This window comes from Syngnathoides biaculeatus, chromosome 9 (genome assembly GCF_019802595.1).
Source record: "Syngnathoides biaculeatus isolate LvHL_M chromosome 9, ASM1980259v1, whole genome shotgun sequence".
NCBI classification, from domain to species: Eukaryota; Metazoa; Chordata; class Actinopteri; order Syngnathiformes; family Syngnathidae; genus Syngnathoides; species Syngnathoides biaculeatus.
Window position 1 is genome coordinate 917,501 of NC_084648.1, and position 24,317 is coordinate 941,817.

The 24,317-nt window shown below is 40.4% G+C and overlaps 1 protein-coding gene and 1 non-coding gene across 4 annotated transcripts in view; both read right to left on the reverse strand.

Moving 5' to 3' along the window:
* Nucleotides 1–24,317, reverse strand: part of crebbpa (CREB binding protein a) — a 71,505-nt gene that overhangs the window by 40,915 nt on the left and 6,273 nt on the right. For all 3 annotated transcript variants that reach the window (XM_061829267.1, XM_061829266.1, XM_061829268.1), the window contains exons 2-7: nucleotides 10,444–11,138; nucleotides 8,994–9,173; nucleotides 6,428–6,683; nucleotides 2,924–3,037; nucleotides 258–527; nucleotides 8–107 (exon numbers count right to left, since the gene is read on the reverse strand). In XM_061829267.1, the coding sequence (XP_061685251.1) occupies nucleotides 8–107; nucleotides 258–527; nucleotides 2,924–3,037; nucleotides 6,428–6,683; nucleotides 8,994–9,173; nucleotides 10,444–11,138 (1,615 nt within the window). The remainder of the gene's footprint in view (nucleotides 1–7; nucleotides 108–257; nucleotides 528–2,923; nucleotides 3,038–6,427; nucleotides 6,684–8,993; nucleotides 9,174–10,443; nucleotides 11,139–24,317) is intronic.
* On the reverse strand, nucleotides 4,052–4,124 carry trnai-gau (transfer RNA isoleucine (anticodon GAU)). Its single transcript has one exon. It is a non-coding gene; the product is annotated as a tRNA-Ile (tRNA).

Here is a 24,317-nt window from a genome sequence, read left to right on the forward strand (position 1 = left end):
TACTAACTTGTTAGTGTTGAGTGTGTTGGGTAGAGAGTCTGTGTGAAGGCCAGTTTGTTCTGAAGTGGTCACCCCCATCGTGGCCCCTGTAAGGGCCATCTGGTTACCTGAAACGACACATTGCTGTGAATACACATAAATGCTTTAAGGTCATAAGTTGAATTTGACTAGTTGTGTATAAACCTGAGTGCCAAATTATCACATCAACACAACTGGGAAAGACTGCCAGTAGAAAATAGTACATGAAGCAACCTTACCAAGTGCATTGATGGATCTCATCTGTTGGGGAAGCTGTTGCTGGGCCTGAACATTCTGTGGACCCGTAGGCTGCCCAGGACCGGAAGCCTGCTGGGACTGGGCCTGCCCAGTGGCTTGGCTACCATAAGGTAGCCCAAGTGCTGCATATGCTCTCTGCATGGAGCTGGGGTCTATGGGGGTTGAGGTATTGATGGTAGGGGCACTAGACTGGCCCACACCAATTGTAGACATGGGGTTCTGCAAACTGGTATTGGGGGAACTCAGCATGGCTACAGAAAAGGGTCAAAGCAGCAATCAGCCAACAATATAGCATATGTTGTGAGCAGTTGACAAAGTTGGGTATCTTAAAATGATATACTAGTGGTAACATGACAAGTGGGTGCCTTCGCTGAGAAATTTTCTAAAAGACATAGCTTTTCAAACATCCCTAAAATCTTCCATAAAATTGATGACTAAAGTACAGTGGTCTGGATAAGTGTTTGCCCCGTGTTTCTCATACTTGCTTCCCATTAGCAAACTAATTTAAACATTAGACAACACAAGTTAACAACTTGTTCTTGAGGGAGTAAAAGAAATACCAAACCTATATTCCTCTGTGTGAAAAAAGTGAGAAACACCACAATCTCCTCTTGTAACGCCGTTTGAAACCTCGGAAATTTCATCCGGTGTGATGGTCTGAGCGTTCCCGGTGCTGAAAAGTCTCCTTGTGATTAACGTGCATGCGCATATATTTTCTAAACCCCCAGCCAGTCTGAAACATCCCTATCCATGCGTCAACATGTGCCATTCGACAACTTGTCGCTGGGTGTTCATGTTCGCTATGCACGTCTCAGAAAGACGAACACTGCGAACATACATATACGTGTATATCTTTGTATCAACTTTTCTTTTAAGGTTAGGGTTAGGATATAACGTATGTTAGCGTCTGATACGTACCCAGAGTTCCCCTGTTAGTAACACATGTGCATTAATCATAAGGAGACTTTTCAGCACGGGGGAGCGCCAAGACAGTCACACCGGTACGAGCTTATTGTGCATATTCTTAAGTGAAACTTGTCAGTCAATTGAAAGGTTTCTACAAGTAGTACACAAAATGAAAGGAGACGATGTGAAAAGATGTGAGAAATAAGTTGGGTTTTAACTCTAATTTGATGTTTTTTTTTGTTTTTTTTTTTTTTTTTTTACCAGATTCTCTATTAGTAACATCTCACACAAACATTGCCCGCAAAAGAAAAAAATTAATTCCCTCAGATAAAAAAAATTGTTTAGAAGTTTTTTGAAACCCTTCACCCAATTGGGAAAATTCTTGGTTCGTTGTATTCAGGTTGAAGTGCCTATCCCAACAAGACTCAGCATTTTTACAGCCTGTCCATTTTGGCAAATTCTCTCACATTGTTACTTACAGCGGCCATAAAAGGTATAGATTAACCTGTTCAAATGGCAAGTTTTTTATGAGACGGAAAAAAATTTTTTTGAACATTTTCCACCATTAATGTGACAAAAACTGTACATTCTAACTGAAAAAAATGAAATCAAGGAGAGGTGTGCTCACAAACATATGCACAATAATTCCAGTGGCACCTTTGTTCGGAACTAGTCAATCAAATTCAAAACGGCCTTCCCCCATTAAAAATGCTTCAGATGAACTCAAATGAAAGCTCAGATGTTCTGGTAGGCTTTTCCTGCCTTTTTTTTTTTTTAAAGCTTTCTAGCAGGACTCTGAATGTTTTGTTCTAACACTGACTGGAATATGAAAAGGTTCATCCTGCCCTCCACCTTGACTTAGGCCCTAGTTCCAGCAGAAAAACAGCATGAAAGCATGATCCTAACACGACATGCTTATCTGTAGGGATGGTGTTCTTTTGGGGTGACGAGCACTGTGGTTCCCGGGGCCAGATACGGCCCGGCACGTGATTTTATGTGGCCCGCAAAGGCAAATCATGTGTCAATGTCCCGTGATTTTTTTTTTTTTCACATCTTTACCAAAATTTCAAATTGATGAAGCGATTAAAGATTTTGATGATTTCACAGTCGCAACGCCCCTTTGAGCGAAACGGTACCTACAGTGTGGCCCGGGACAAAAATGAGTTTGACACGCCTGCTCTAAACAGTCGCACCACCGTAGCACCTAGTTGCAATTAATCAGGGGCATTTTAAATGGTGGCTGTTTTGTACCGATTCCAAATGAACATGAATTTAAATGGGTTTTAAAATTTTATTTTGAATGCAGGCAAATCCCTAGCTAAAAGGATGTACACAGTTGTGCAACCATTCCATTGACATTTTTTTTTTTTTTTACATCATCTCGCAGGGGAAAATTTTTTTTTCCCCAATTGAGTTGAAAAGATTATAGGTACCATTAATGGTGGAAAAAAGTTTTAAATGGTCTTGGTCTCATTTTTTCCATTTCACAGAAAAAAACCCTAATTTGAAGAAGGGTGCATAGACCTTTATATGAACTTTATACTGTACAACAGTACATGATATGGAACAAGGGTGATATTTGTAAAAGTTAAATCCTACACATCCTTAAGACATATTTTGTTAGTCTCTTACTTTAGTATTAGTGGCTTTTGTACGAGAGTTGCATTAACTACTAATTCATTAATTTCTTTTAACAATATAAAAATTCTAAATATGCAAGAAGCCTGTAGCCTGTACTTACGCTGCTGTGTACGCTTGTCGCTGGCGTTCTTCAGCGGCAGGCAGACCGGGCAGTCATGCCGTGTGCAATTTTTCCAATGGGAGATGATCTGTCTGGACGACGCACAGTGAGCCACTGCAGAGAAAATACAAGGAGCAGGGTTCATAGTCAAATAATACAAGAGGGAACCAGGGAATATAGTGCCGTGTAAAAGTACTAGCCTCCTAAAATAAATGTTATGGCATTGTTTCCTCACTTTAAAATCAAACAAATGTAACCCAAGTGAACATTTTTTTTTAATTCTATTTTTAAAAAAATAATTATAACATTTGGCAATGGAATAAACATTACACTACAATGTAGTAACTACAGTATACAATTGTACATCGAAAAATAGAAGTACTAGTTGTGGCCAATAATGTCTAATGAATTCAATGGCGATTTCATCAGGGGCAGGCACTTAATCTCAATTACATATTTCCAAACGCGATATGTATTTCTCTGATGGCTAAAGGAACGTCAGGGCTGTTTAATTTGTATATTTAACTGAGGAACGTTTATAGCCTTAATAAAAGTTACAATTTCTTATTGGTCTGGGTTCTTCGAAGATGCGTACAAGTTGGTATTATAATTGTAAAATATTTCATTGATTTCTAGCCGTGACTGCGTAGAGATGCTGTTAGAACCTTGAATAGCTGTAATTAATGACTTAAATATTGCGCTAAAGTGGGTTCAAGGAATTTTACCGATCTGTTACTGTACTCAAAGCTAGCGAATATTAAATGTGAAAAAATCTGTTCCTTTTGATGTCAAATTGATGTTTTGCCTTTTGAAGTTGGTTTCTATTCCATATTTTGTGAGGTGTTTTTCCTCAATTCCATTTTCCAAACTGTTTTTTTAATAAATAAATATATATATATATATATATATATATATATATATATATACACACACATACACACACGTACACACATACATATACACACATACATATGACTAAGGTATTTCCGAATACATACAGTAAGTAAGTTTCTTTCGGCTTGTCCCTTTCGGGGTCGCCACAGTGTGTCATCTCAGATGAACGCACATATGTTTGGCACAATTTTTACGCCGGATGCCCTTCCTGACACAACCCTTCTCAGGGAGTGGAGGCCCCAGTGGGATACGAACCCACAACCCCTGGTTTATCAAACCAGTGCTCTAACCACTGAGCTACAGGGCCTCACTCCGAATACATACAGTAAACTACAAAATTACTGGTCTTTCCCCTCCTCCCTCCCGTAAATATAATAGTAATAGTAAATAGTAAAACGAATTAAAAATTATTCCATTGACAATTTATTTGTCTGTTTGGGTTGGACTACCTGGATTTATGACTAAGCTATTTCCTAATACAACAAGTAAACTATAAAATTACTGGTCCCTCCACCATCCCTGCCTCATCAGTACAGAAAACTTTTTTCCAAAGCCTTTGCAGTTCATCTCTGGAAAAATTAAATCTGGTCTCTGGTAAATCCAGTTCTTTTATCTGATGAGTGGTTTCATCTTGTTATATTGCCAGTGTATTTAGTCTATCAAAGTATTCTTCGAACAGTGGATAGAGATACCTTCACCACTGCCCCTACTGGTAGTGATGTCACTGTTGTCTTTGGGTGTTCCGTCACAGCTCTCATGCATCTGTCATCAACTGCGATTGATACCCTTGGCCAATCTGTTCAATGTCTGTTGCTCAGTACACCAAATTGGTGTATTGGCTATGCGAAATGTTTGTGCACCAACTTTGATTCCAATTTTCCCTCTTCCTTCAGTTTAAAAAATGGTTTGCTTTTCTCCCATTGTCCATTCTCCAGGCTTTATGTTTGCTTAGCAAATGCAGTTTTCAAAGGCAAAACCCAAAGCTAAAAATCAAGCAGGATCTAATTTTTAAGCAATCAATCTAAAAGGCAACACCTGAGCAACTAGAAACACCCAGTCATACATTCCAATGCTTTCTCACTTGAAAAGGGTGTAGTTTCAAGCAAAAGTGCTCTATCAAGATGGAATTCTCAACTTTTGACTCATATTGATCTTTTAATGTGAAACCCAAATGTCTTCAGTATACAAGTAAAACAAAGACCTTTGGAGGGAACTGTGAATCAATCCAAATTGTGACTTAAATTTTGTTTACACTTATATCCGTGGCAAGGATTTCATGTGTGATACTAACTACATTACATAGAGGTAAACATCCATCTTGCTGCTGAGTTGTAAATCTGATTTTAATTTGGCTCAAGCAGCCATGTCGACTGATTGAGAGCAGCCCTTTGCTGTGCAACAACACACGGTATAAAAATCTTGAAAAAAAAAAAAAAAAAAAAAAAGGCCAGAAAAACTGTACGGACGAACAACACATATGGTACTACTTGGTGAGATGTGGGACCAGCCCAGAACCAGAGCCTCTAAACGGAGTAGTTCCACAACTGCAGATTAAGTACCCCATAGCCAGGAGACAGATGCAGTTTGATCAAGATGCGTCAAATGATAAAACAGCAACAAAAAAACTAACCCTTGCACCTATGAAAGATGTTAAAATTTATATAGCTAAAAGGTAGGTTGCTGACAAGTGGAGAAGGATTCCCCAAACAAGAGAACTTAAACACTGATCAGTTCCAGAAAATTTGGAGTTGGAGAGATACTAAAAGCTAAGGCAAAAGGAGCCAAAGGCCTCTTTTACATAACCCATTTAACAGTTGCAAGCTGACCTGGGAAAGCATATGACATTCCCACATCGCATTGTGATTAACATCACTCTGTCTTGAGACGAGTATCACCTCAGAGGCATCGAAACACCTGATCATACTGGAATTGACAAGAGGCCTGGGCAAGAGGAATACAGGAATCAGACTTACAAAAAACAGGTACTTGTGGAACTGTACACAGGCTGGGAAACTGTGAGCAATTAGAAGTTGGCTGCAGAGGTTTTGTACGGCGCTCACTCCACAAGGTCACTACTTGAAGGTTTCACAAGAGCAGTAAAGAAGAGTGCTACTTCATCTGCTATCTAGGCTGCAGAAAAAGTTTGGTTGAAAAATGCTGATCAGTGGGCAGGTCTTTGGATGCAAAACTGGGCCTGATCATCAATAGCTGGATCACCACGAGGGAGTTGACGGTGTGACACCTGCAACACCTTGTGATGTTTCTTGAATATGGACTTAACGCTTATCTTGCCAATCATACAAACAACATGGCCGAACTAGATGGAATATGGACAATGTAAACAAATTACAGTCAGTAATGGATCTTTCCACACCTAGCAGTGATCCCGAACTATCGGCAAACAACAACCAGAATGTGCAACATCCATAGTTTATTACTCTGACTACCCATTAACATTACTGTCATAAAAACGTGCCCCTGTCCAACTTGCAGTTCCATTTGAGCTTCTACTCATTTACCCAAACTATGCACAAATGAGGATTATTACTATGGGAAATTTAACAAAATCTTCTTAAAATACATCACCAGTGTTAAATACTTCAAACGTACCCTGACAAGACTTCCCAGCTTGGCAGTGTGTCATATGGTTGAGGACGTTCTTCATGGTGCGACAGTGAGGTAGGGCACAGGCTCGCACCTCCCCATTGGCCTGCTCCCGTCTCTGGCACTTGTGTGCGTGCAGCAGTAGAACCAGCTGCTGTTGAATCAGCTTACGTTTCTCTGGGTCGGCTGTCGGGCCTGTTGAAGGCACTGCCACACCTCCACTGCTGGCCAGAGGCATCATGGCTGCCTGTTGCTGAGGCTGCTGCATAGGTGAAAAGGACAAGATATATCATTGCTGTTACTACCTAAATTCAAGACTTTAATAGCTTGATGTCTCAAAAATCGACCCAACTTGAATCCAGTTATATTTGCTAGTTCAGTTGGTTTGGGTTCGGTTTTGGATAATGTTATGGTGGTTGTGACGGACTTAAACGCATATTCATTTGTGACAGCAAGAAAAACTGTGTGCACTTCTGGCTGCACGAAAAAACAAGTGAGCAGGTTATAGGAGTTGTCACAGTTTTTATTCACCTAAAGAGTTAAACAGCTGGTTATGTCGGCATACTGACTCCCATATATATATAAGAGAAAGACATACATATATAAACATACACAAATACACGTATATACATATATACATGCATATATTTACACATACATATACATACTAGGGCGGAATGGGAGCGGTAAAGCATTGGCCTCACAGTTCTGAGGACTGGGGTTCAAATCCCTGCCCCACCTGTGTGGACTTTGCCCGTTCTCCCCGTGCCTGCATGGGTTTTCTCCGGGCACTCCGGTTTCCTCCCACATTCCAAAAACATGCATTGATTGGACACTCTAATTTGCCCCGAGGTGTGATTGTGACTGTTGTCTGTTTCCATGTGCCCTGCGAATGGTCGGCAATCAGTTCAGGGTGTACCCCACCTCGTGACCAATAACAGCTGGGATTGGCTCTACCTTTTGTGGATGTGCGGCTCAGAAAATGGATGGATGGATGGATATTTACATTGAGGAAAATTTGTATTTGAAACGATGCGATTTTGTAAGTTAGGTGAATGTCCACTGTAAGAGACAATATTAAAAAAAATAAAATAATCCAGAAATTCATAATTTCTTTGTATGTTACTACTGCAAATAAGTGTTTAAACACCTGTGAAAATTAATGTTAATATTTGGTATTGTGGCCTTTGTTTGCAATTACTGAAGTCAAATGTTTCCTGTAGTTTTTCCACCATGTTTGCGCACACTTCAGCAAGGATTTTGGGACATTCCTCCATATAGATCTTCTTCATCTGAGGTTTTGAGGCTGTTGCTGAAAAACACGGAGTTTGCGCTCCTTCTAAAGATTTTCTTTTGAGTTTAGGTCTGGAAACTGGCTAGGCCATTCCAGAACTTTGATATGCTTCTTAGCGAGACACTCCTTGGTCCTGGCTGTGTGCTTCTGGACATTGTCATTTTGGAAGACCCAGCAATGACCCATCTTCAATCCTCGAACAGAAGGAAGAACGTTGTTCCCCAAAATCTCAAAATACATGGCGCTCCTCTCCATCCTCTCCTTGATACAGTGCAATCGTCCAGTCCCATGTGTAGAAAAACATCCCCAAAGCATGATACTTCCACCCCCGTGCTTCACAGTAGGGATGGTGTTTTTGGGATGGTAGACCCCATTCTTCCTTCTCCAAACACACAGGAGTGGAATTAAGGCCAAAAAAGTTCATTTTGGTCTCATCTGACCACGTAACTTTCTCCCATGAGTCCTCTGGATCATCCAAATGGTCACGGGCAAACGTAAACTGCTGATTTAAGCAGGGAAACCTTCCATGCCACGCATGATTTTAAATCATGACATATTAGTGTATTATTCACAGTAACCTTGGAAATAGTGGGGCCAGCTCTCTTCAGGTAATTGACCAGCTCCTCCCGTGTAGTTCTGAGGTGATTCCTCACCTTTCTTAGGATAACTGATACGCCATGAGATGAGCTCTTGCTTAGAGCCCCACTCCAAGGGAGACTGACAGTCACATTTAGTTTCTTCCATTTTCTAAAAATTGTTCCAACTGTTGATCTTTTGTCAGAAACCAGCTTGAAAATTGCCAGGTCGACCTTTCCAGCCTTGTGGAGGTCTAAAAATTTGTCTCTGGTGTCTTTGGTGTTAGCCATGTTACAGTGTTCACTCAGTATTCATGGAGGTTACATCCCCTCTGTGAATCCCGAATATCTGTGAATAATTGATGCAGCTTTAAAACTCCCATGTATGACAGTGTATTTTCAGGACCATGTGTATGTAATTGTACCTGTATTTTTGGGAAAGACACTGTCCCTCTTTACTTGTATTTTTCCCCCAAACTGCTGTGCAGTGTTGAGTGGCAGCCTACTCACACTTAAGCTTCGTCCTGCGACAACTGCACTTCAAAGATCCCACATTTTTAACTCTGTCAACATTATTTATAAATGAACAAATGTATTAATAAATCCTGAATAGTTTAGTTCTGCATCAAAATGTATTTAACGATCAATTATTTTTCACACCATTTGTTTACAGTAATGTTGTGGCACATGCTCAGGCACATACAATGTTTGACAAACTGTTGACAGCTGTCCCCTTGAGTTCAGTCGTGAAAGGTGGTAGACTGTTGGCGAGGGTGGCCTTGTTCTGGAGCTGCTGCTGAGGGTTGAGCTGCTGGCCGGGCCCTGTAGCACTCTGTCCATATGACTGAGTCACAAAAGTACCACCATTGCTACCCATAGCCATCTGTAAAAGACAAGAAATATTACATTTTAAAGATTACTATTACAACAAAATTTGTAACATTATCTTTACAAAGACCAAGAATGTGTTTAACCCTTAAATTTCTCTCCCAAGGTATGCTCACCCTTCTGGTCCGGTGTGCTGACTGTGGAACAAGAAGGCAGCAGTGCTGCACACACTTGAGGCCCACATTTCAATTTGTCACACTCGGGCGGGTGAAAAATAAAAAACTACCAGGTTTACTGCACTGCTCTACTTATATTATCACGGATGCACTGGAAGCAAAAGAGCTAAGCATTCGAGACGGACAGATCTGGGAGAGGTTTGGGAGAGGTTCGCACCCCCGCCCCCAGGTTTTGGTCGTGAATATTGAACACGTTCATTCTTTCAGATCGTCCCTCCCAACCTGTTTCAGATGTGAAATACACATGAATTCCCTCCTAACAAACATCTGACCGACGAACATTCTTGTAAGAAGATTGTCTGCGTTTGACGTGCTTTGTTAGGAAGGGGGTGGGGGGGGGGGATCGCTTCAGAAAATGGATGGATATTTATGCTTGTGATTTGGATGACGCTCAGAGATTGTGATTTCTGGATTCTTCTTTTTAGATTATCTCTCTCACAGTTGACATACACCAATGAAAATTTTAGACCCCTCCATGATTTCTAAGTGGGAGAACTTGCAATATAGCAGGGTGGTCAAATACTTATTTTCTTCATTGTATCTATAGTCATCTTCAGGCTTCTGATTACAGCGGGTACAGAATGTATTAGTGTATCACTGTATTACCTCAAAAGGGTGCTTCTACTAAATACTTAGCAAAGGGTCGGAATACTTATGGGAGTGTTATATTTCAGTTTTTCTTTAATAAATCTGAAAAAACTACTAATTTCTTTCCCCCAATATGGGATGCAGTGTGTAAAAATTAAGTAGAATGATTTCTACCAAATGGGTGCAATATTGCAAAAAATTTAGGGGGTCTAAATACTTTCGTACCCACTGTACGTCTGACAAACCTTGATGAACTCTGAAGCAAATGTATTAACACTTTCTGAGCAGAAAGACATTACCGTGGAGAACATGCACAACATGGAAAGGAAAATTACCATTACATACAGCATCCATTTTTCAGCCTCACCTGCTAATTACTTTGAGCAAATTTTATAAAAGGAAATAAAGCATTAATCAAAAATGGAAACAGGCCATGTAAATTTCAAGTCTTGGCTCAAGACAGCACAAAAATGCTTTTGAAATACTTAGCCTCCAACTTACCTTGTTTATGTTAGTTGCTTGCTGTGCTGCACTGAGCGTAACATGTGCACCCATCTGCTGCCCTCCTTGGGTCAGAGTGTCTGGCAAAGCAGTGCTTGCTCCTGACACAGCTCCTTGCATCGTTTGCCCCTGGTACTGCATGCCGACGACCCCTGCTCCTCGCCCTCTTCCAGTACCAGGCCCTATACCCCCATTCATGATCTGACCAGGTTGGGACTGCCCACCCTGCGCCAACAGTCCAGAATGACCCTGGCTATTATTCATCAAGGCCTGATTGAAGCCGGGGTTGTTCAGACTCATTGTTGAAGCACTGTTGTTGTTCTGTCCTGCTACTCCAGTTGGTGTTGCTGCTTTTTGGGCTTGAGGAGATGGGTGACTATTAGGGGAGCCTTGGCTGAGCGGGCTCTTTCCCAAAGGTGTACCAAGCTGAGGACCCATACTTCCGGACTGAGGGCTACCGGAGCTGAGGCCTACACCTGTGATTGTGGACGTACTGCCAGCCCGTAGAAGCTCTGAGAGCTGCTTGTGTTTTGCAGCGGCATCTGGGACCACAGTGGTAGTACCGGGCACACCAGCCCCAGGTACTGCTCCGCCATTTGTAGGCATCCCACCGATGAGGCTCAGGTCTCCACCATTGGGAATCAACTCATCTGGAAGGTCATTTTCTAAATCATCCCAAGACAGTGATCCAAGATCTTGAATAGAATTGAAAGAGAGGAATTTCATTAGCATGAACATTATCTGAAAATATTCTAAATTAAATTGTGTTATTTAGTTTCATTAATATAGTGGTAACTAAATAAACATACATTCTTAAATGACAGCCAATAGAAAATGTTTGCAAATCTGTCTATACAATTGCTACTTTAAACAACTAAACAGGAAAAGAACAATCCTACATGGATGTAGAGAAAAAGTTTTTGATTTATGACTCATTTATACTCCCACTGCATACATATTTCTTCAATTACGCTCAACTTTAATTTTGAAGTGTTTGTTTTTTCTAATTGGGGAAATAATCACCACACCTCAAGATGTAGTGGACAATTCCTTTCAGAATCAACATTTTCTATGGACTTTAAAGAGTCTGACATTTACATTGGTCCGGGGCCACAATGTCCAACCACCACCTAGATATAGAAAGAGGTCTGCTCGGGCTAGGTACAAATTTCAAAGACACTGAAAATCATCAGGTCATACGAGAAAATGGCACGCGCCCACGCCGCCGCGGCTGCTGTCAAACACCCGACATAAGCCTGTGCTTCCGCATATGCACGCGCATGGTGTGGAGAACCACGCACATGTGCTGGAGACGGAATAAAAATATTACCAAAAAAAAAAAAAAAAAAAAAAAAACCTGATCGACCAGAGTTCTGAAATGTAGAAAATCAGAACCACGTTTTTTTTTGTCTGGCTCCAATCTGATCACAAGATGGAGCAAAGTCTATTTAAATGACTGGTTCATTCACTGTACATACTTTATCTAATTGTTTAAAAACTATATTTACAATAAATAATGCATCCTTATTCATATTTATACCAGAAAGATCTTCTGTTAGATGGCAGTAAGTACATACAGCAATGAATGTATTGACTTTGTGACATTTTTGCTTGTTGGTGTGCCATGACTTTTGTCAATTTAAAAAAAAAAAAAAGAAAAAAAAAAAAAAAAATCACTGCTCTGGTCATCTTATGTACGACACCATGTTATGTATCATTTTTACCCCCAACTACTGGCGCTAGCTTTCTAGCCAATGTTTTATTGCTTGCTTGGGAGCTATATCATATTAAAAGCATGTGACCATACCTCAAGCAAGCCTTACACAAAGTCCTCTGCTGAGCACCAATGACACCCAATCCTCCCCCCCCATTTTCTTCTAATAAAACTGTGTTGTCACCCCCATGGTCACGACTATTCGATGGGATTTGTGTTGACAAAGTAAAGCCCACTGATCTTAAAAAACGGGATGTGGTGGTATCGGAATACAAGACTTTGTTGCAGTAATCTGACATAATGCTTGGTGAAAGAGCAAATTTGTCTTGTGAAGTAAATCAAATTTATTTGAGTAGTGCATTTCATACACAAGGTAACAAACTCAATGTCTTTTACATCAACAATATGATTTGAATGCAAAGAGAAAAAATATTTAAAACGGGAAAAAAAAATTATTGTAACAAAAACATGCATTAAAAAGTAAAAAAAAAAAAACTGTGTATGGTGCAAGAAATATAATTAAAATTGGAAACAATAAAAAGCATGAGAAAAAAAGTTTTCAACCTGAATTTAAGAACATTCACATTTGTATAGGAAATGGAAACCACATTTTTTTGTAGGCCAATAATAACGTAATTAAACGTGATAAGCAAGATTGCTTGAGAGAGTAGAGACCAAGGGTGGATTTCAATTTCTTTCATAAATTTTCACACTCTCACCAATACAGTGGTACCTCTACTTACGAATGTCTCTAGTAACAAAAAATTCTGGTGCCAAAACACCTTCTTGGAAAAAAATATTGTTTCTAGTTACAAAGGAAATTCAGGACACTAAAGGAAAAAAAAAATGGGGGCTGGATTCCCCAGATTCCACCAAACGTAAACATCCTGTATCTTGGTTGGTGTTGCACGATAGATCTGCTGTCCCATTGAATGGGCTATCGCTGTGGCATCTTCCTGGCATTCCATTGGCTAGGAAGGACGTCACCCTTTGTCCATGATGCACTTACTGTATCTTGGTTTGTGCGGCGCGATAGAGCTGCTCTCCCATTGAATGGATTATCGCCGTAGCATCTTCCTGGCATCATATTAGCTAAGAGGGATGTCAATCTTTACCCATGATGCCGAATCACACTAGTGGTGTCACACGCTGTCACAAGCTGACACACATTGGAAAAGTACGTATTTTTCATTTTTTTTTTTGCAAGTTTATTCATCTTCCTTCACCATGGGCCACAAGAAACTCTGGAATTAAGTTGTGTGTGTGTGCAAGTTCGGATGTGTTTTCTCTCGGCTGCCAAAGTTTAACTCCTCCTGTCCCCCACGATGCCTTATGCTTGTCACTCACCAATCTCTTGGCATAGTCTGCCAAAGGTAAATTAATTTTTTCTAATTATTCTTTACATTGTGTACTTCGTGTGTGTGTGTGTGTGTGTGTATGTGGGGTGGCATCTTAAAACGGATTAGGCTATTTACATGTCAATTGTGCTTCTACTTAAAGAAAATTCATGTTACGAAATGACTTGATTTCGTAAGTAGAGGTACCAATGTAGTTTTATAATGTAAACAGTGTCCCAACCAGTACAGAAATGCGTTGAGCACTAAAGCCTCCTCTGCCTCTCGGAGAATGCGTTCCATGGGGCAGTTTTCTTACAGATGTTAAATTCTATTGAATATTTCAAATGTATTTTCTACTTACATCGATCACCAGGGCTCTGGGAAAAAAAAAAAAAAAAGAGGTAACTCTGCTAAATTGACCACAAAAAATGGTTGATCCAAAAGTTTCCTGGAGACAAAAGAAAACTAAAATAAAATCCTATTTGCACGACCCGGAACCATTCGGCCACCATCCATGTCTACCAGAGAGACATTTCTTGCAGATGAATGCACTGTTTAACGAGTGAAAAACATTGCCAAAAACAATGGAGGAGTGTCTGCAAGTAATTTTAAAGACACTATTAGATTTGTAATGTCCATGTAACATGATATATGAATGGGCTGAATAGTAGTAAACATGTTTAAACTTAAAATAACGATATTCTGACAAAGAGAGAAAACCCCTTTGTTTGGTGTTTTTTTTTTTTTAACAGGAATTAAAAGGGAAAAATGGGTTTTCTTCATTTTTGTAAGCAAAAACAACAGAATAACGGGAATAATTTTGAAAGGACTTTGATAAGTGCAGTCCTTGTACCTCTGGCTTACTATAAAAATATTTGATGGGATTTAGTCATACTACAAAGCAAAATAAATTAAATTTCACCGTGATTGGACTATTTTCACAAAAGCATTCTAAAACAAATTTTCCTAGTAATCAATTTTTACAGTTATGTACTGTATTAGAATAAGAACAGACTTCCATTGCAATTGAACGCACCTCAAACATTCACCAACTGTAGTGCAAACATGACTTGCAGCAGTGGCCACAACAAAATTGTTTTTCTGAGAAACAAAAACGCTAAGTATGTGCCGACATACAAAGGATTGGATTCAGGATATTTAACTCGCTCAACATATGAAGGCTGGCATAGAGTGTTCAGCCATAGTTCGTCACATACTGTCTTCCGAGAAAGGTACACGTCCCAACCTGACGTCACTGGTTCTCACCTTGCATTTCACAAAGAAATGTTAGCATTCTTTCACCATTTTTCCTCTTTTGCTCTTGCATTTTTCTTGTCGATTTATTATCTTCGTGTGCTAGTGACCAAATTTCGTTATATTTCTGCTCCTGTGAAACTTCTAAAATAATCTTCACTTTTATTGTCTTAAACATTCTAGTATGAGGCTTACTAGTTTGGATTAACCAAAATCATTGTGGTTGGTATTAATAAAATTCTAAAAAAAAAAAAAATTGTCTATATATATATATATATATATATATATAATATATATATATATATATATATATATATATATGTATACATACACACACACACACACACACACACATCTACTTTAGGTTCAATGAGTGATTACAAAAAAACTTTGGTTTCCGTATAGGATGGAACTAGAAAAAGGCTTTTTCCTCACTGCCTAACATTAAAACAAACTATACTTGTCGTTTTATGCCATCTAGGATTACCAAAATGATTATTTTCTAAATTCCAGATTAATGAAAGAAAATGTTCACGTTTTTTTTCCCCGTTTGTTCCTCCCGAGAATGACACGCAATTAAGGGATACAAGCCATTCCATACGGCGCTGAAGTACGTTTGACCCAAGAAAACATGATCTCAACTACCTGTGGAGTTTTAACAGAATTTGAGCCAAACAATGGTCCCAACATTTGGCAGGTACTGCTACAACTGTTATGCCCTTAATGCCTAAATACAGTAGTGTTCAAAATAATAGCAGTCCAACGTGACTAACCAGATTGCTACATGTCAAATTAAGTTACCAGTAGGTGCAGGAGATTCTCAGAAAACCAACAAGACCCAGCATTCGTGATATACACGCTCATAAGTCTTGAAACAGGCGTGTTCAAAGAATAGCAGTGTGGCATTCAATTAGTGAGGTCATCAATTTTGTGAAACACAGGTGTGAATCAGGTGGTTCCAATTTAAGGATGAAGCCAACACCCATTCAACATGCACTTCTTCTTGAAAGCCTGAGGAAAATGGGTCGTTCAAAGCATTGTTCTCAAGAACAGCATATTTTGGTTAAGTTTGATTTGAGAGGGGAAACCTTATAAAGAGGCGCAAAAAAATTATAGGTTGTTCAGCTAAAATGATCTCTAATGTTTTAAAATGGAGAGCAAAACCAGAGACACGTGGCAGAAAACAGAAGACAACCATTAAGTAAAATGGTTCTTTTTGGGCCCAGGGGCCGCAGGGAGTTTGTGAGACAAACCCCAAACGCTGAATTCAAGCTAGTGTACACAATGAAGACAGTGAAGCATGGTGGTGCGAGCATCATATGGGCATGTTTCTCCTACTTTGGTGTTGGGCCTATTTATCGCATACCAGATACCATGGTTGGGTTTGCATATGCCAAATTAATTGAAAAGGACATGCCCTTGAAATGGGTGTTTCAACAAGACAATGACCCCAAACACACTAGTAAACATGCAAAGTCTTGGTGCCAAACAAACAACGTTAATGTCATGGAGTGGCCAGCTCATCCGGACATTAATTCAATCGAGAATTTCTGGGGTGACATAAAAATGCTGCTTCTGAAGCAAAACCAAGAAATGTAAATGAATTGTGGAATGTTAAGGAATCTTGGAGTGGAATACCATCTGAAAGGTGCCACAAGTTGGTTGACTCCATGTAGCACAGATGTGAAGCAGTTATAAAAACTGTGGTCTTAAAACTAAATAGTTTAGTGATTCAAAGGATTGGTAAATCCAGGAAACCAAAACGTTTGTACAAAATAGTTTTGAGTTTGAAAAGTCAAAAGCAGACTGCGATTTTTTTAACACATCCCTTTCAACAAATTGCCCAATTGCACAGCCTTAAAATTGTGTATATCGTTAATGTTTTTGGTTTTCTGAGAATCTACTGCACCTACTGGCAACTTGTTTGACATGTTGCAATAAAAAAAATATACGGTAATTCCTCTCTACTTCGCACTGAACCCATTGCGGCTTCAGTGCATTGCGTTTTTTTTATTCACACCCCCAAAAAGCCAGATTGGCATACACTACATACTACATTACCGGAAGGCGCCTTGATACAAGGCGTCATCCCCAGTGTGCAAAGACCAATTCTTCTTTCTTGTTGAAGCAAAAAATAAATAAATAAAGGACAGATCAACGTCATCAAAACCCCACCCAGCAACTCTTTCCCTATCCGCTATTTTCTACACAGTATGTATGCGATAAACTCTGGTTCACAACACCTCCAAAGCACTGTGCTGATGTTAAAGTTTCCCCTGAAGCACCCAAGCGAAAGAGGAACATGCGAAATAGAGGATCGTTTGAAATGGGAACTGCGTTCGCCTTGTGGATAGCGGCGTGCTACATAAAGATAAGTACTTGAACACCTGAGAAAACCAATGTTAATATTTGGTACAGTAGCCTTTGTTTGCAGTTAGAGAGGTCAAACTTTACCTATAAATGTTCACCAGGTTTGCACACACTGCAGGAGGGATTTCAGCCCACTCCTCTACACAGATCTCCAGATCAGACAGGTTTCTGGGCTGAGAAACATGGGGTTTCAGCTCCCTTCAAAGATTTCTATTAGGTTTAGGTCTGGAGACAGGCTTGGCCACGCCAGAACCTTGATATGCTTCATACCGAGCCACTACTTGGTTTTTCTGCCTTACGCTCCTTAACACAGTGCAGTCGTCCTATCCCATATGCAGGGGGACGGGGGGAACACTAAAGCATGATGGTACCACCCCCATGCTTCACAGTAGTGATGGTGTTCTTGGGATGGAACTCATCATTCGTCTTCCTCCAAACGTGGTTAGTGGAATTATGACCAAAATGTTCCATTTTGGTCTCATCTGACCACAAAACCTTATCCCATGACTCCTCTTTATCATCCAAATGGTCACTGGCAAATTTAAAAAGGGCCTTGACATGTGCTGGTTTAAACAGGGGGACCTTCCGTGCTATGCATGATTTCAAACCATGATGTCTTAGTGTATTACCGACAGTCACCTTGGAAACGGTGGTCCCAGCTCTTTTCAGGTCATTGACCAAGTCCTGTCGTATAGTCCTGGGCTGATTCCTCACCTTTCAAAGGACCACTGAGACCCCACGAGGTGAGGCATGGGGCTCCACTCCGATCGAGATTGACTGTCATGTTCAGCTTCTTCTTTTTTCTAATGATTACTCCAACAGTGGCCTTTTTTCACTATGCTGCTTGGCAATGTCTCCATAGCCTTTTCCAGCCGTAATGGAGTTGTACAATTTTGTCTGCGGTGTCTTTGGACAGCTCTTTGGTCTTGGCCATGTTACAAGTTTGAGTCTTACTGATAGTATGGGTGGACAGGTGTCTTTATGCAGCTAACAACCTCACACAGGTGCATCTGATTCAGGATAATACATGGAATGGAGGTGGACCTTTAAAGGCAGACTAACAGGTCTTTGAGGGTCAGAATTCTATCTGATGGACAAGTGTTCAAATACTTATTTGCACTGTATCACACATTGTTGAAAAAAAAAAAAATCACATTGTGATTTCTGGATTTTTCTTTTTAGATTATCTCTCTCACAGTAGACATGCATCTACAATGAAAATTTCAGCCCCGTTCATGATTTGTAAGTGGGAAAACTTGTAATATAGCAGCGTGTTCAAATACTTATTTTTTTTCACTGTATGTCCTTGGACAGGGCGTTTGATTAAATGGATTAATTGTACATATAGTTATTTCCTATTTGATCTTATTCTTTTAGTTCTCTTTTACTATGCTTAATATGCTTACATTGACTTGCGTTTGCTTTGTGTGCCACAGTCATTTTATCAACTCACTGTTGCTTTGTTTATCACATTTGCTGTGTTATGTTTCGAACTGCCCTAAATAAATATGAGGATTTGTGGAGATGTGGCCAAAACGGGTTAGAGATGGTGAGTGAGACACATTCCACGTTCTCCTTGCGAGCATAAGTTCCTCTTGTCGAAGGAGGGGATGCCACAACACGAAACAGAAGTGGCGTCACAATGGCGCAACGGAGGTGATGTCACAACCGTGCTTGCTGGTGGTGTGATAATTTTAGTTTCAACGTGACACCATGACACCAGTAATGACCTGCCTACCCAGGCAGTGTGTGGGGCAATGTAAGCTTCAGATGTAAAAAGCAATTATTCCTCTTATATGGTAGCTTGCATACATACTAAAACGTGCTAGCATACATGCTAACATAAATCCAGTTTGTTTAACTGTACTTCATTGGACAAGTCACAAAAATTGTGCACATAAGGCATGCTCTCCATTTTGGAGAAAATTTTAAACTTTTAAGTACATTTTATGGTTGCAAAAATATGGTATATATCATACATGGGTATATTAATAATGCATCCAGTATTTGCAGATTTTAATTTTTCAGGGGGCTGTAAGACGTAAACCCTGTGAATAACAGGGGAACACTGTACAGTAAGTAGTTGGGCCATCCTCACCAACAACAATTGAAATCATGCATTTTCTCGTATTGACAGTGAATCTTTCACATCACTGGAGATATTTTGGCCCACTCTTCTTTGCAGAATTGATTAAATTCAGCAAAAATTGTGGCTTTTTGAGCATGAACAGCCTTTTTAACGTCATGCCACTGCATTTCAATCAGAATACATTTTCAACTTTGACTAGCCCATGCATTTCTCTCTCTCTTCAGTCTGTTGAATATTTTCCCAAAAGTTCTGAGAATCATTCAGATATTTTTTTTTCCCCAAAAGCGAGGCACGCCTTTGTTCTTTTTGGTCAACAGTGGTTTTCGCCTTGGAATATTCCCAAGGATACTTTTTGCTCATTCTCTTCCTCAGCCCATCCATAAAAATATTTAGGTTTTTGGTAACCCAACTGATCATAAATATTCAAAAGCAAATAAAATTGCCAAATGTGTCACGATGATGGCAGCTGCCAAGGAAAAGTCAAGAACTTTCCTTCCCGTTAAAAAATAAAAATAAAAAATGGTGATCTGGGGAACCACTGCCTTTTTAACAAAGTCCTGGAAGAGGTCGACCGAGCCAGCGCCTCCTTCCCAAGTTCAGTATCCAGAGAAGAAGCTATCTATGTTATGCAGGTATGCACCTCAGTGATTTTAAATCATTACTGGGAAGATGAAAATGAAGAGTATCAGATCGAGTGATGATTAAAATTTGAAATTGAGGGTGTCATATGTAATGTGGTTAGCGGCTATGCCCCACAGGGAGGATGTGACCTAGTGTTGAAAGAGAAATTCTGGAAGGAACTAGATGAACTAGTTCTGATTATCCCAGACAGTGAGAGAGAGTAGTGATTGGTGCGAATTGTAATGGACATATTGGTAAAGGAAACAGGGGCGATGAAGAAGTGATGGGCAAGTACGGCATCCAGGAAAGGAACTTTGAGGGACAGATGGTGGCTCCACTCCCTGAGAAGGGTTGCGTCAGGAAGGGCATCCGGCGTAAAAATTGTGCCAAACATATATGTGCGTTCATCTGAGATGACAGGCTGTGGCGACCTCGAAAGGGACAAGCCGAAAGAAACCATCCATGGTGGAGGACTTTGCAAAAAGGATGGAGATGGCTGTAGTGAACACTTATTTCCAGAAGAGGGATGAATATATAGTGACCGACAAGAGCGGAGGTAGAAGCACGCAGGTGGATTATATTTTGTGCAGATGATATTATCTGAAGGAGATTACTGACTGTAAAGTAGTGGTTGGGGAGGGTGTAGCTCGACAGCATAGGATGGTGGTGTGAAGGATGACTCTGGTGGTGGGTAGGAAGATTAAGAAGACAAAAGGTACAGCAGAGAACCATGTGGTGGAAGCTGAGAAAGGAAAAATGTTGTGCGGCCTTTCAGAAAGAGGTGAGACAGGCTCTCGATGAACAACAGAAGCTCCTGGAAGACTGGACTACGACAGCCAAGGTCATCAGAGAGACAGGCAGAAGAGTACTTGGTGTATTTTCTGGTAGGAAAGGGGAGAATGAGACTTGGTGGTGGAACCCCAAAATACAGGGAGTAATACAAGGAAAGATTAGCGAAGAAGAAGTGGGACACTGAGAGGACTGAGGAGAGGTGAAAGGAGTACATCGAGAAGCGACGTAGGGCAAAGGTAGAGGTGGCAAAGGCTAAACAAGAGGCATATGAAGACAAGTACACCAGGTTGGACACGAAAGAAGGAGAAAAGGATCTCTACAGGTTGGCCAGACAGTGGGATAGAGATGGGAAGGATGTGCAGCAGGTAAGGGTGATTAAGGATAGACATACCAGTGGAGGTATGGAAACAATTTGGAGAGATGGCTGTGGAGTTTTTGACCAACTTATTCAACAGAATACCCTCAGGCGAAAAGATGCCTGAAGAATGGAGGAAAAGTGTTCTAGTTCCCATTTTTAAGAACAAAGGCGATGTTCAGAGCTGTGGGAATTATAGAGGAATAAAGTTGATGAGCCACACAATGAAGTTATGGGAAAGTCGTGGAGGCTAGACTCAGGACAGAAGTAAGTATCTGCGAGCAACAGTATGGTTTCATGCCAAGAAAGAGTACCACAGATGCATTATTTGCCCTGAGAATGCTAGTGGAAAAGTACAGAGAAGGTCGGAAGGAGCTACATTGTGTCTTTGTGGATCTAGAGAAAGACTATGACAGAGTACCAAGAGAGGAACTGTGGTACTGCATGCGTAAGTCTGGTGTGGCGGAGAAATATGTTAGAATAGTACAGGACACGTATGAGGGCAGCAGAACAGAGGTGAGGTGTGCCTTTGGTGAGACAGGAGAATTTAAGGTGGAGGTGGGACTGCACCAGGGATCAGCTCTGAACCCCTTCCTGTCTGCAGTGGTAATGGATAGGCTGAAAGATGAGGTTAGACTGGAATCCCCTTGGACCATGATGTTCGCAGATGATATAGTGATATGCAGTTAAAGCAGGGAGCACGCAGAGGAACAATTAGAAAGATGGACAAATGCACTGGAAAGGAGAGGAATAAAGATTAGCCGAAGTAAAACAGAATAAATGTGCGTGAATGAGAAAGGTGGAACGGGAAGAGTGAGCCTACAGGGAGAAGAGATAGCGAGGGTGGAGGACTTCAAATATTTAGGGTCAACAATCCACAGCAATGGTGAGTGTGGTAAGGAAGTGAAGAAACGGGTCCAAGCAGGTTGGAACAGCTGGCGAAAGGTGTCTGGTGTGTTATGTGACAGAAGAGTCTCTGCTAGGACAAAGGCCAAAGTTTACAAAACAGTGGTGAGGCCGGCCATGCTGTACGGATTAGAGACGGTGGTACTGAAGAAACAACATGAAGCTGAACTGAAGGTAGCAGAAATTAAGATGAGGTTCTCGCTCGGAGTGACCAGGTTGGATAGGATTAGAAATGAGCTCATTAGAGGAACAGACAAAGTTGGATGTTTTGGAGACAAGATTCGAGAGAGCAGACTTCGATGGTTTGGACATGTTCAGAGGCGAGAGAGTGAGTATATTGGTGGAAGGCTGCTGAGGATGGAGCTGCCAGGCAAAAGAGCGAGAGGAAGACCAAAGAAAAGGTTTATGGGTGTGGTGAGGGAAGACATGAGGGCAGTTGGGGCTAGAGAGGAAGATGCAGGAGATAGGCTAAGATGGAAAAAGATGACACACTGTGGCGACCCCTAACGGGACAAGCCGAAAGGAAAAGAAGAAGAAGACTGGGAAGATGAAAATGTGAAGAAATAAATAATAATATAATATAATATAATAATTTATAGCGAAAACATATGGTACACCAACACATTGAATATATCTATTGGTAGTATATAGGCCAAAATATTTGCAGAATATCATGGAATGGACCTTTGTAAAAAAATAAAAATAAAAAAAAAAATGTTTAATTCTGACCTACCTACCTACTCATTTTTTCCCCCACTCTTTTTACCGGAAACCAAAATATTTTTATGGACAGCCTCATTGTTGTGTCATGTTTAACATGTCATGTATAAGGTCCACTGACACTAAAAGCATGATGTTTAGTTTGTTTCAAATTTTTAAAAAACAATAAAATAATGAATAAATATTTTTTTTGAAATGCAGCCGGAATGGACCCATCCGACTTTTAACCACACAACTTGATTTTGACGTATATGGCTTTTTGCAACCCCCGCCATGATAATCCTCTTGAGGGATTTGTTTTGGAGAAGAAGGAGGAAGTGACGTTATGAGCAGACACCCACTCAGGCGGGCTCGTTTGTTTACAATATTTTACCAGCGGGAAGGTAGGTCTATGTTCCTTCATGTTAGCCAAAATTCCAGCTCGTTGTATTGCTGGATGTTGCTCAAACACTCGGGAGGATGGATTAATTCTTCATACTTTTCCAAAACACCTGGTTCATCGTGAAAAATGGACTGCACAGGTGCAAAATACGAGAGCGTCGTGGTTCCAAATGACAGGTAGGTGTGTATAGAGGTACTTAAAAAAATAAAAATAAAAAAAAAAGAAATAGTTTGGGGCTGGGGCGACGTAATCCTTCTCTCAGAACGTAATAAAAGATCCACGTACGTAGGTCAGGGGAGCTAAATGTGTCGATGTGCGCGTCGGCGATCATGGCTTCGGCCAGGGTGGCTTATCGCGGCGCCGAGCCGGGCCGCTTTACAGCATTGTCGTCGCTCGCACTACATCCTGTCATACGTACTGCTGGGGAGTCTGTTGTTAGCTAGAAGTGATCCACATATCATCTAAATATGACTCGAAATAATATGGTAATATTGCCCCAGTCACTTCACTCGATTGTGAGATGTTCTCTTCTTCGAAAAGAGCTTCTGTGTCAGAAGGGACATTGGCGGGGAAAAAATATTTAATTTCTCTTGTTCCTCTCCCATAGCAGGTGCCACTATGTTTTCAATGACAAATGTCCCAGTGTGATGTCTGCTGATGAAATTGCAGGCAATATGGCTACCAGTTTGATGTCGAGTGAGACTTCCGCAACTTTGCGCATGGATGACACGCTGTCCACTCATATTTATTTTTTCGTATAGACTGAAGTGAATATTGTTATATGTATTTTTCATTAAAATATCTATATTAGAATGTTTATAGGCATGTCACTAGGGCTTTTATTGAGGCAAGGAAGGTCTGCAGTTCTTTAAAGGTTCTCCTGACTTCCTTTGTAGCCCTGAATGAATCATTAGTGTTCTCTTGGGGTGATGTTTGTAAACTGGCCACGCCTGGGAGGGTTCCCCACTGATCCAAGTTTTTTTTTCCCATTGGAGGATAATGGCTCTAACTATGGTTTGGTTGAATCATAAAGTTTTAGAAATTACTTTTGCAACAAACCCTTTCAGATTGAAATGTGTCAAGTTATTTCCTGACTGCTCTGCGATTTCTTTTGGATCATGTCATTTTGTTGCAGCTATTTTAGATTTTTTGTCCAACTAGATTTTATCAGGAAAGATTCTGTTTCAGTGATTTCTTGATTGAACAGGTCCAAAGGTAATCAGGTTATCAGTTATTTACCCCAAAATTTTCAAGTCTAAATTAATTCAGGATTTAACAAGGAGTAATTACTTTCTCCACACAGAGCCAGGTCACTTTGATTTTTCTTTTCAATC